At 32.8% G+C, this 13,027-nt stretch overlaps 1 protein-coding gene across 3 annotated transcripts in view; it reads left to right on the top strand.

The window, feature by feature from the left end:
• The window catches only part of LOC127710861 (lithostathine-1-alpha-like), a 420,068-nt gene that overhangs the window by 73,252 nt on the left and 333,789 nt on the right, over positions 1–13,027 (top strand). The window contains exon 6 of one of the 3 annotated variants that reach the window (XM_052216822.1): positions 10,729–10,821. The exons of the other annotated variants lie outside the window; for them this stretch is intronic. Coding sequence (XP_052072782.1) covers positions 10,729–10,821 — 93 coding nt within the window. The remainder of the gene's footprint in view (positions 1–10,728; positions 10,822–13,027) is intronic. 3 annotated transcript variants of the gene reach the window in all.

Here is a 13,027-nt window from a genome sequence, read left to right as displayed (position 1 = left end):
AAAGCTTAAGTGACAAATCGAGAATACTTGTAGCTCACAATTCAACAAGCCAGTTTCCACTTTTTGAATGAATGAATACTTTATTGCAGAAAGCATTAACTATGCTATAGCAACGAAAACATATTAACAACATGACAAATGATAAACAGCAGAGAGCAATGCACAAAATACATAATAAGAAAACAAGCAACATTAAGTAACAATATGTGATCTGATTCTCCATGCAGATTTTATGGAATTACACAATTTCTTTTATAAGTGAAACAGACGTTAATTTAAATACATACTGTAATTTAGTTGTGTTTGGCTAAACAATAAATTTTTGGCAAAACACCCTACAGGTCACGTCGTGATGTACCCAATTTGTATTCTCCCTTTTTCGTGGGAAAAGTGAACAGACATACGACTGACTCGATCTTCCATCTGCTTAAGACATCATGCTAAGAATATTGACTTCGGCTCTTATGATATACAGACAGAACGATCATGTAGACGATATATGGTTCATCGCACAAGAAGACGACAGCTTTCGATGACTGTATACGTACATAAAACTTCGATATAAATTCAAATGGATAATTTGTAATTATTTGAAAAGATCTACATGAAACCAGAGACATATGTACACATATGTGTATATATGTCTCTGATGAAACATATAAAGCTTTAGATTAAAACATCTTTATATTCTCTTACAAATACAGAAGATTCACTACCAAAAAGCGACATAAATTTGCATAACAAATCCAACGTCTCATAAAGGTTAGAGCCTTATTTTGGCACCAACTATCAAGTCTATTATTTCAAGAGAAGTGAAATAGAACATTTTTCGCCAAACATTTTTAATGAAACGTTGGCAACTACTGCCCTGAGAGGCCAAACATAGAGATTTAGCGAAACATTATTGTCAAAAAGTTTGGATTTCAACCAAATTTGGGCATAGGAAACACAAGTACAGGTTTCGCCACACTAAACATTCCAGTTAGATATGTTTAACATTTTTTTTTTATAATAGAAATCAAATTATTGCAAGATTCATGTGTTTTTATTTTACAGTACTGAAAACCAGTGGAAATTGCCCAGGTTTTTAAATAGGCGGAAATTGGTGTAAATTCTAATTGTGACATCATAAAAAGAACGCTGTGCATACATTTAAATTTTTTTTTCTATCTTGTCATTGTTTGATTATGATGTGTTTAAATATGATATTGAATAGCTATTGAATTCTTATTTGAAATTTTATAGCTGTCAGAAATAGTGGCCATATTTGGTCCTTTATCAAAACAACTCTTAACGTTTCTATTAAGACCGGATGCATAAAAATTAAAATACTGTGTTAATTTTCTTTTGAGGTTTGGTTTTGTTGTGCCAATTAATATAATATAAATATAAATGTACATATGATGTATTTGATAAATAAATAACTTAATTAAGCTCCGTATGGTTTTGCCATTTTTTAGTACAATAACTTTCATAATATAAATGAATATATATTATATAGCTTGTATACCTACTTTAAAAGAAAATGTTTCGTTCAAAAAATAATAGAACACGGAGTTTAAGGCGAAGTATACGTAATTGCACGCCTCTAGCGGAATTTGGGATAAAAAACGTGCGTCGTTAGTTACGCGAGTTATCTCCCCTACTCCAAGAAAGGAAAAATGGGCACATGAATGAGAAATGACTTCGTGCGGTCTATAACGAATCCAAAAGAGTATTCCTGTTCTATATCGAAACTTCAAAGAAATTATCAGAATGACTCCAATCAGAAATCTGAGTATCCTATTGTGAGTAAGTCTGACTCTAATACCATTGTTTTTGTTTTAGACACACAGGAGCAGGTACACAATAAGACTCGTGTTTATTTCAACAGAAAGTAAAAACGCCTAACAACAAAATTATAACCAAATAAACAAATAAACCAGTGACAATTCTGCTTCTTTTCGTATGAAATTCATTAAAATTAAACTAGAATTGACCCCACAATATTTTTTTGAAAAACCATAGTTTTGAATGAAACTCAGTGTAGCGTACAATTGTAGGTAACGAGTAATTATATTGCATGTGAATTTGTGTGTTGAACTAGAAAGACGTTAGCATGTCCGTTTTTTATGCAATTGAAAATTTTAGGACATGATTTATATTTATGTAAAAAGTATAAAAGATACTAAGGGGTAATCGTCGTAATCAACCACAAGTGCAACATTTATAAGTCGAAGAACAAAGCCAACAGCAAAAAAAAAACCCATCAGATTCCGTCCACAAAACATTACACAGAAACTAAGAATTGAGCACTATAACATTTATCTCAGAATAAGTAAAATCAATCTCATCCATTCAGTTTTTTCAAGATGCAGAAAATAAAAAGATGTCTTCTATTCCGTCCGCAATTTTTGGGGAAAGTAAAATCTAAATTTAGAACCATGGTCGAAACTGAAACTACACGATGTATGATAAAAATATAACATGTTATTTTTTTCTTTATCAAATTCCAAAAGGGATAGCGAAATTTGTTTTCTTTTGTTGCGCTTTTGTGTATCATTCAGAAGAAGTGAATACAATTTTGAAGTAAAAATTTTCTTCTCAAGTCTCAATTGAAGATTATGATAGAATAGAGTATAAGAGTATAAGATAGGGGAAAAGGGGGGAGGGGGTGAAGAAAGTAATGTATACAATGTCGGGGCCTCTTATAGCCGACTATAAAGTATGGATTTTTCTCATTGTTGAAGGCCGTATGGTTGCCTATAATAATTGCTTACATCCACCTCATTTAAGGTAGCTGGGGTGTCTAAATGTTCGACGATAGATTTTTTCTTAAACTTCTGTAAAAGACTTCTTGGTCAATGTAATTTCAAATTTCAATATAAAAACTGGGGATCACGGACCTTGTTTTTTCGTAATAATACATTAAAATTAACGAGATTTGGGTTATTTTATATTGTTTATATAGGGGAAAAATTATTTTTCCTTATCGAGGAAACATTAAACGATAGAATTGGCTAACATTCAATGAGACAATTGCTTTATATTAATACTTCTGAAATATCAAATAAAAATAGGAGGTCATGGGCCTTATTTTCTTGAAAAAATCCCCAAATATATTAATATACTTTACGACACTTAATTTTTTGATAGTTCAATCTTTAAATTTCAAGTTTTAGGTATTTTGTTGTATATTGAATGATACTTGGTAAAATATTTTTAAAACAAAAAAGTATTTTTGCAACATGACCAGAACGGACGCTCAGAAAAGACACCCGAACTACCTTAAACTGTGGCAGATAGTTGTCACATTTTCAATCATACCACATCTCCTTATTTTCATATTATATTAACAAAAAAGCGAGTTATTTGCATTATACAGGCACAATTTGTATGGCACTACACTAGGTAAACTCGTATAGCATTACAATATGAACGTAAGGTCTCCTTGTATTACACTAGGTAATTCTAATAAAATTACACTAGGTACATTTTTTTAGCATCATACTGGATGGATATATTCTCATAACATCGCCCTTGGTACATTCTCATAACATCGCCCTTGGTACATTCTCATAACATCGCCCTTGGTACATTCTTATAGCATTTCATCAGTACGTTTATAGCATTACACCAGTACATTTATAGCATATCACTAAACACAAAGCTTTAGCATTATACTTTACACAATGCTATAGCATTAAAATATACACATTGTTAAGGGAACACTGGGAATAATCTGTGCTACGGGAAGTTATATCAAAAACTCCGATCTGTTTTATTTTGCTGAAATTCATATGCGGGTTCTTCTTTTGACCTTATTATACTGAAACTCCAGCAAACATTATATCATGCTTTGTCGTATAGTTGAAGAAAAGGGAAAGCGATCGAGACAGGAAATTTTTTAAATAAAATTACAGAGTTGTGTCACGTGCACATGTGTGAACCTGACAAATAAAATAAAATTTTGTGCGCATTCCTCGAATAGCGCCGGAAATGGTGAGGATGAAAAGATGCAGAAAATTATATTTACTTTTTTAAAATACAAACATGGCGGCGATGCAGAAATATGATTATAAAAAGACGTGTATACGCGATCCCAATATTATAACCGATTATTTAAATATGTATAGAATCATTCTGTTAATGCTGTGTTAACAGGGACAATTTCAAACTCGATATTTGATTCATAAAAATTAGAACAGTACAATCATTTCAAAAAAGATGTGGAACCCTGTCTAATTTAGAAAAGATGGAGTTAAAGTCTATACAGTAACTTTCTTTCACTTGCAGTATATTTATTTGCCAATTTGCATTTTATTTTTTTTGGCAGCAGAAATATCAAAAAAAAATAGTCAGTTTATTTCCTTATCAATTGATTACGCTTGAACATTTGCAATAATTAGGAAAATGGGTTATACACACTCACGATTTTGTTACGACACTGTATGGTAAGATAGCGTTATAGAGTAGAAGTTGTGATGACGTTACAGTAGACATCAATAACGTCGCCGAATATTTTATTTTTTTCCGCTAAAAATCAAACTTCCACAGGATATAGCTTGAAAACTAGCACGGTTGCTAAGGACTTTCTTTGACCAATGGATTCGTCGTTCATTTTTGAATCGTATATCGATTTTTAAAAAAATTCTGTGGACCAACGAATTAGAAAATCTTGATAAAGTAAAAATATCTGCCGATTTTTATGATTTTCCCTATAAATCCTTTGTATTTTTGGCGTATCATGCTGTTAATTTCAACAGCTTGTATATAAAAAACGAAATCGGTTACCCCCTTTTTTTATTTTATTTTCTGATGTATTTTTACAAGCAGAATCCATATGTAAAATTTTAAAAAATTCTGTGGAGTAGTTAATTACGTACACTTCGCCTTAAGGTGGTACCTAACACTACAGGGAGATAACTCTGTAAAAATCAGCTAAACGTTTTAATTACGTTGTATTGTTAAGGAAATATTAAGCTTCTCAATGATCAAAATTAGTGTTTGTCAAACTGCTATATGGAACGGGGACCCAGTTATTTCCCCCATTGAAACGCATTGAAAATCATAGTAAATAAATGGGGTGCTGTCCAATAAATAATTTTGATAGCCACCTTGGGACTTCTGTTTCACGTTAGGCATTTGTTTCGAAGTTTCTAAGTGCAATCTCAGTGCCTCATGACCGGCATTCCGTTGCACAATTATGTTTTGATTGACAACAGGGTAGGTCGGTCTACTTCCGGGGAAGAATAAAGGCTAGAATTTAGGCAATTTACTCTATGTACCGACGCCAAATTACATTTAAATCAATCAAAATTTTTACAGAAATTCAAGCTAGAAAGCCTACCCATTCAAATAAATCTACATTCAGTTACAGAACTTGTGTAATAATAAAACTACACCATTTTAAATAAAAGTTATATATTTTTTTTAAGAACTACATTCGTGGGTACCGGACTGGTTGCCGTAACTGGGATCCTATTCCTGTCAGACTTTAATTTTTTTTCCAGACTTTAAACTGCACTTTTAAAATAAAGATATACATCTCAGTAGTAATTGTGCAAAGTTTCAATAGATTTGATCCAACAGTTACAGAGTTATTGATCCTTATCTATGACATCTCAAATACCAGAAAATTGATCCGATAAAATCATAAATTCATGAAGAAAATATGCTTAAAATCAGCAAAACTTTTTTATTTTAAAAGATATTTACATTCTGTAAATTGCACATGGTAGATAAATTCATTTTTGATATGGAAATCTAGTTAAAAAAAAATTTCTGCTGAAAAAAAATTAATAATAATTATTTTTTTAATTTAAAAAAAAATCTTATAAGAATTACATATGCAAAGAAGCATACCCCATAACAAGGGTATAAATCATGAGACTTAGTCTTCAAACAGTCAGCTAAGTTCATTTAATATACAATGGAAAAGGCTAGATGCAGAGAAGTTCTCACTTGTAGCTAAAACCAGTCAAGACGGCACCTCCTACAGTTTAACAAATGTCGAGGGAAATCCTGGATCTGTCTGAATGCTTAATGCTACTGTGCGTTGTTATACTTGTGACTGCTCTAAATGTCCCACTAGTTCATACGTGTGTGGTGGTGGACACTCAAACTGTTGGTGGCTCATAGGAGATCCATGTACTTGGGTCCAAACAAGTTAACCAACCTGAATATGGATAACAAAGACAAGTTAATAATGCAGGAACTTTTAAAAATGAACTTAGCGAAGAAGCATTAATGAAAATGAAATTTAATCATAACACTCAAAAAGGTGAATCTGTTAACAGAGCACTAAGTGTTTCCTTACCAAAGAATATGAACTTTTCTAGAAATTTGAAGGGAGGGAGGGCATCATCAATAATTCACACTTTGAATAATGGTACAGCTTATTCCTTGTGACAAAAAGCAGAATGTATTGGTTTTAAAATCTCAAAAGGTTCATTAAAACACTTCCACCAAATGTAAAGGGAGTGTGAACGGAACAAAGTAAACCAAAATACTCCAGAAAGGAAAAAGACAAATTTACAACGCACCGGACAGAAGACTAAGGTTCATGTGGAAGAAAAGGATCGAAGTTAACGTACAGATAGATATAAAAAAGGGCAACCTGATTCAAAACTTGATGCTGCATTTGTAAAAGCATAATGGACGATCATTCATATGGTAGAGTAATACCTGCTAAGAAGAATATACATACCAGAAGCTGTTCTTCAAAAGTTCCAAAATCAAGGAAGATATAGCTGCATTCATCTACTGCTGAAAAAAATACAGACAAAATTAACGGTCCTTTTAAGGACCACCAAAATCTTTAAAAAGGAGTCTAAAATTGTTGTACATTCAGTTAAAATTGTTTATATAAGCTATAGCCCTACCCCTTATATATCTTCAAAAAAAATCCAGGCCCAAATCTTTAAAATTGGAGAGCCCCTGGCAAAATTTTCTGAGTTTACAAAATATTCTGTCGTTATTTATGTGATGCGGCTCTTCAGTAATGTGAGCCGCATTCCCACACAAACTTTTATGACACATAAAATGGCATAAAGTGTTTTATTTAATATTTAAAACTTATCAAAAACTAATTAAAAACCATAAAACTGAATCTATGGGCTTTTTTCTTTTTCCAGGTCCCAGAAATAGGATACTGGAAAGAAATAAGCCCATATTTTCCATCTTTTGTTGTCCCCTGATCCCATATAAGACATTTGTTATTTCTTGCCAGGTGGCTCTTTTCTAATATTCTATGCTGATATTTTTCGAAAAATCCCTCCATTTTAACTTACAAGTGTATGAATACATAATACCATCAAAATGACCTTCCTGTAACCCCTTTTGAAACTTTAAATTAAAAAACAAACTTTTTAAAAATTTCATAAATTTAAATTTCAATTTAATTTAAAAAGTTTAATTCAAATTTTAAAAATAATTACACCATTGTTTTCCTTATTGAATTTTGAAGTTGCTGGCCAAATTTCATCTATGTAACTCCACAAATAAGCTTACAATTGCAGATTGAAGTGTTCAAAATATGCCCTCTGACAGGAACGGGGACCCAGTTATTTCCCCCATTGAAACGCATTGAAAATCATAGTAAATAAATGGGGTGCTGTCCAATAAATAATTTTGATAGCCACCTTGGGACTTCTGTTTCACGTTAGGCATTTGTTTCGAAGTTTCTAAGTGCAATCTCAGTGCCTCATGACCGGCATTCCGTTGCACAATTATGTTTTGATTGACAACAGGGTAGGTCGGTCTACTTCCGGGGAAGAATAAAGGCTAGAATTTAGGCAATTTACTCTATGTACCGACGCCAAATTACATTTAAATCAATCAAAATTTTTACAGAAATTCAAGCTAGAAAGCCTACCCATTCAAATAAATCTACATTCAGTTACAGAACTTGTGTAATAATAAAACTACACCATTTTAAATAAAAGTTATATATTTTTTTTAAGAACTACATTCGTGGGTACCGGACTGGTTGCCGTAACTGGGATCCTATTCCATATAACCAACGAAATTTTTCTGATAAAGTGGTTGGTTCAAATTTTTTGAAATTTTTATATTTTTGTCAAAGGGTCAAAGTAAACATTTTGTCAAAATTTTATGAAAATTAAACGAGCCAAATTAATATTAGTCAAGGTGTTGGGTACCACCTTAAGGTGGTACCTAACACTACAGGGAGATAACTCTGTAAAAATCAGCTAAACGTTTTAATTACGTTGTATTGTTAAGGAAATATTAAGCTTCTCAATGATCAAAATTAGTGTTTGTCAAACTGCTATATATCCAATGAAATTTTTCCAATAAAGTGGTTGGTTCAAATTTTTTGAAATTTTTATATTTTTGTCAAAGGGTCAAAGTAAACATTTTGTCAAAATTTTATGAAAATTAAACGAGCCAAATTAATATTAGTCAAGGTGTTGGGTACCACCTTAATGTGGTGCCCATTTTTCTTAACCCTTTACCGGGATCGGAATACCTCTTTCATATTTCCCGCTAAAAACAGTGCAAACACGAGTTATCTTTCTTTGTTGAATACCCGGATGAAAGTGTAAACATGGCGCTTCCGTTTGTTGAAAACCGTGTCAAAATCAGAGGAAATTTACGGAATTTACGAGAATTTAAAATGAGGGAACATTTTTTTTGAAAGAATATGGAAGAATTGAAGCCAAACTAGTATACTTTTTTGACATAAAATGTCGTTTTATGTACAAAACACTTGGAATGGACATCGTTCAGTGTAAGGATATTGTACAGCCTCATTAAATTTTTCAAAATTTTGCCGTTTTGGGTTAAAAAATTACGATTTTGGGTCAAAAAGTAGAATTTTGAGAATTTCACCTAGATAATGCCGAAAATTTGAAAATTTGAATATTTTATGAAGAAAAAATTATCAAAACATGAACAAAACTGTGAACATGGTGTTAGTGAATAAAATAAAGAAACAAAATACTACAGACAAGTTTTTATTGACATTTATTATGAAGATCTCCCACTTGAGTAATAGTAGCCAGGGAAGCCATCGTCTGAGAGTAGCTTCTGTCTGGGCAGCTATCGGTGAAAGGGTTAACTAGTATAAATAATTGTGTAGGGGCCAGCTGAAGCCCGACTCCGGGTGCAGGATTTTGTCACTGCGTTGAAGACCCATTGGTGGCCTTGGGTTGTTTTTTGTTCTTTGGTCGGGTGACTCTCCGACACATTCCCCGTTTCCATTCTCAATTCCATTGCATAGTTTATAATTTCTGCAAAGTCGCAATAGGAGTTGACCATTTTCAAAATAATATCTCCAGTTAAAATACAGAGACGTGCAAAACGTATTCGGTCACAATGGCGGCGTGTTTACGTTTCAAAACGAAAGTAGCAAAGTTCATGCTTGTGCTGTAAATAGATCAACAAATGAAATACAACAAAAATAAAAACTTACCTCTGATACTTTGTTAAGTGTCCTTTTAGCTTGATTACATTAAATATCCTCTTCGGAATCGACTTGTATAAGCACTGAATATAGTCCGGGGTAATACTGACCCAAATACGGTGGATTTCTTGGAACAATTCATTTTTATATTTAATCATCCCAGTACGTGTTTGAAGTTTTCTTTTTACATATAACCAAACGTTTTCTATTATATTCAAGTCTGGGGACTGTGCAGGCCAGCTCATACCGTTTATTCCGTTCCGAGCTACAAACTCTTGGGTGGACCGTGCACGATGGACAGGGGCGTTGTCATCCAGGAAAAAATAATTTCCTCCCGGGAAATGCCGAGCTATCACTGGCCACAAATGTTCATTAAGTATTTCTTGATATTTAACGGCATTAATATTGCCTTCTACAGGAGTTAGTGTACCGACGCCATTCCAGCAAATACAACCCCAAATCATGACTTGATATTTTGTTTTTGATGTCCGCGGTTGAACAAGGTCCGGTCTCCACCCCTCGTCTCTTTTTCGCCATAAGTAAACACGTTCATCATGTCCAATCATAATTTTGCTCATATCAGAGAAAATAACCTTTTTCCAGTGGTTATTAACCGTCCATCTCCTTTTTTCTCTGCACCATGCACGCCTTTTTCCGATTGACTTCCCTGATCACAATTTTTTTCTTATTTACACACCTGTGATACCCATGTTTATGTAAATGGTGCTGAATGGTACGTTTAGACACGGGAACACAATTTTTTTCATTAAACTTGTTTGTTATGTCACACAAAGAACTCCTCCGACTTATCTTTACAATGAATGCGTTCTAGCTTGCGGTAGTCTCGTGGTTTTACAAACAATGGTCGGCCACTTCTTGGTTTTATTCTCCACAGAACCTGTGTCTATAAATTTCCGAACATTGTCAATAACTGTTGACTTGGGAATTTTAAGTATGTCAGCGATTTTTCGGCGAGAAAATCCATTCTGGAACATTTCCACAATCATGTTTTTGACATCCATTGACAGTTCCTGACCTTTTCTACCCATCTTGTTATTTTACTTTTTTTAACAAAACAACAATGGCAGACGACAACAAACGTCACATGACGGTAGCCCATCTGATGCACAACGCTAAAAGGTTAGTACAGTAATACTCAGTGACGTGAATGACGTGGGGTTAGGCCATTTAAAAGTCAGTCACCTGTAAGAACGTAAACACGACGCCATTGTGACCGAATACTTTTTGCACGTCTCTGTAGTTCAAATTATTGTCGAATTAGAACATACATGTATTTATACTGTAATGTCTTTCCATTGTAGGCAGCATGCAAAAAATTAGGCACAGATTTGTTTTGGCAAACTCATACTTATGAAAGTTATTGGCTATCGCAAGTAATCAGGACGAAAGTTTCGGTACGTATAACAAGACAAGACGTTCTAGAATACCATCTGTTTCACGATTAAAAAAGAGTTGAAACATGTGAACTTACTTTCAGGATGATTTTGATCAACTTTTTCTAGCAAGAAACACCAACAAAAATGACAATTTTGATCTCCAGTGTTGTTCCAAATACTAAATGACGTTGGAGTTTTAGCTGTCACGTCACGCACGTACATCCAATGTTCTCATTATTTACACAAAGAAGCGTCATGAAAAAAATATTAGAGTTTTGTTTAAAAGTATAAAAGTTATTGCTTAATTTCCCCAAACATTATTTTTATATGCCCGTTTACGGGACGTATTATAGTATACCGTTGTCCGTCCGTGCGTCGTCAACATGTCGGACAGTAACTCAAAAACGCTTTAACCAATTTGCATGAAACTTTGGTGAATGGTTAATATCTATTGACGTGAGCTCCTTTTCGATTTTTATAAATTTTAGATTTTACGATTCCAAGTTATTGGGTTTTATTCATTAAAAAAAGGGGGATTTTCCAGTTTTCGGACAATAACTCAAAAGTGCTTTGAGCAGTTTTCATGAAACTTTGGTGACTGGGTCCTGTTTATCGAAGCTGTCCTTGGACTTGTTCTAAGACCTCTTTTTGGAATAAATTAGGATAATGTTAGGACCGACTTACGACATGTCTCAGCATGCACATCGAAGCTATCTTAGGGCTATCTTAGCTAAGATGTCCTAACCGCTGTCCTAAGTGTTAGCGTAAAGAAAAATAGGAATTTAAAAATGTTAAATGTTTAAGAATGCACTGAATTTCACCAGTAGTAAATAATTGCAAGATTAAAAATTAGAAATATTATTAGTATTATCATAAAGAATAGAAATAATATTTATCTGATAATGGTACATTCAAATTTTATGAAACAAAAACAAAATCACAAAAAATGTAACAACGTTTTATATAATAATTGAGCAAATTATTTGTAAACAGCAGTAACAGTGAAAACTAATAAATCGGTAACAATCAATATATATTTTTGAGTGAATTTAATTCGAAGCATTACGGTTTTATTCTGACAAATCTTTATGCATCTTTCATAAAAATACGGAATACATAAGTTATTTCAATACGGATCACATGCGCTTGGGTCCTTTTTCTGAACTTTTTTAAAAAGTAAATAAACTTTAATATTTCAACCTATGTCCATTTATTTTATGTGTTTTATATATATACAATACAATACAATAATAATTTAATAACGTCTCACCATCAATAATACAGTATACACAATTCAAATGGTAAAAAGTAAACTTTTTAAAAAATATTAATGCCATTCTAAAAAGAGAAACGGATTAAAAAGGAACTAGTATTTACACATTCTCAAAAAGCTATTATAAAACAATAGGTAAATCATAAAGCATATTTTTGTTCGAGCATATTGTTTTTCTTAAATTGTTTAACATTTCATACCGATATAACATGTTACTTTTATTATTCTTCCTTAGTTTATTTATTTTGTATTTACATTGTATCATAGGTCAAATTTCTTTGTTCAGTGTATGTTCACTGGTGTTAATATGTCCTTTGATTGAGTTAAGCTATTTCAGTTGATATTTTATAGTGTGTCTTTCTATGTTGTGATGTTACACTATTGTTTCGGAAAAAGGGTGAAGGTTTGGTACCATTAAAACGTTTAAACCCGCTGCATTTGTTTGCACCTGTCCTAAGTCAGGATTCTGATGTTCAGTAGTTGTCGTTCGTTGATGTGGTACATAAGTGTTTCTCGTTTCTCGTTTTTTATATAGATTAGACCGTTGCCGGTTGGTTTTCCCGTTTGAATGGTTTTACACTAGTAATTTTTGGGGCCCTTTATAGCTTACTGTTCGGTGTGAGCCAAGGCTCCGTGTTGAAGACCGTACTTTGACCTATAATGGTTTACTTTTATAAATTTTGACTTGGATGAAGAGTTGTCTCAATGGCACTCATACCACATCTTTTTATATCTATTTACATCTATTATCGGTATAAAAAACGTCTTCTACGGTCTAAAATAAGTTTGCAGGTTTTGGCACATTTTTGTATCACATTAATATTGTCATTCGCTAAAATAAATGAAAGTTTCACTGAATTCGGCCAAAGACTGAAATTTTCGTTTTCAAAATTTAAAATCTTATACATTTCGTCTCTAAGATCGCCGTACAACGGACATTCAGTCAATACA

The sequence above is a fragment of the Mytilus californianus genome, unplaced genomic scaffold (genome assembly GCF_021869535.1).
Source record: "Mytilus californianus isolate M0D057914Y unplaced genomic scaffold, xbMytCali1.0.p SCAF_8, whole genome shotgun sequence".
NCBI classification, from domain to species: Eukaryota; Metazoa; Mollusca; class Bivalvia; order Mytilida; family Mytilidae; genus Mytilus; species Mytilus californianus.
The sequence above is the reverse complement of the archived record's forward strand: the minus strand, read 5'-3'. Positions and strand labels throughout refer to the sequence as shown.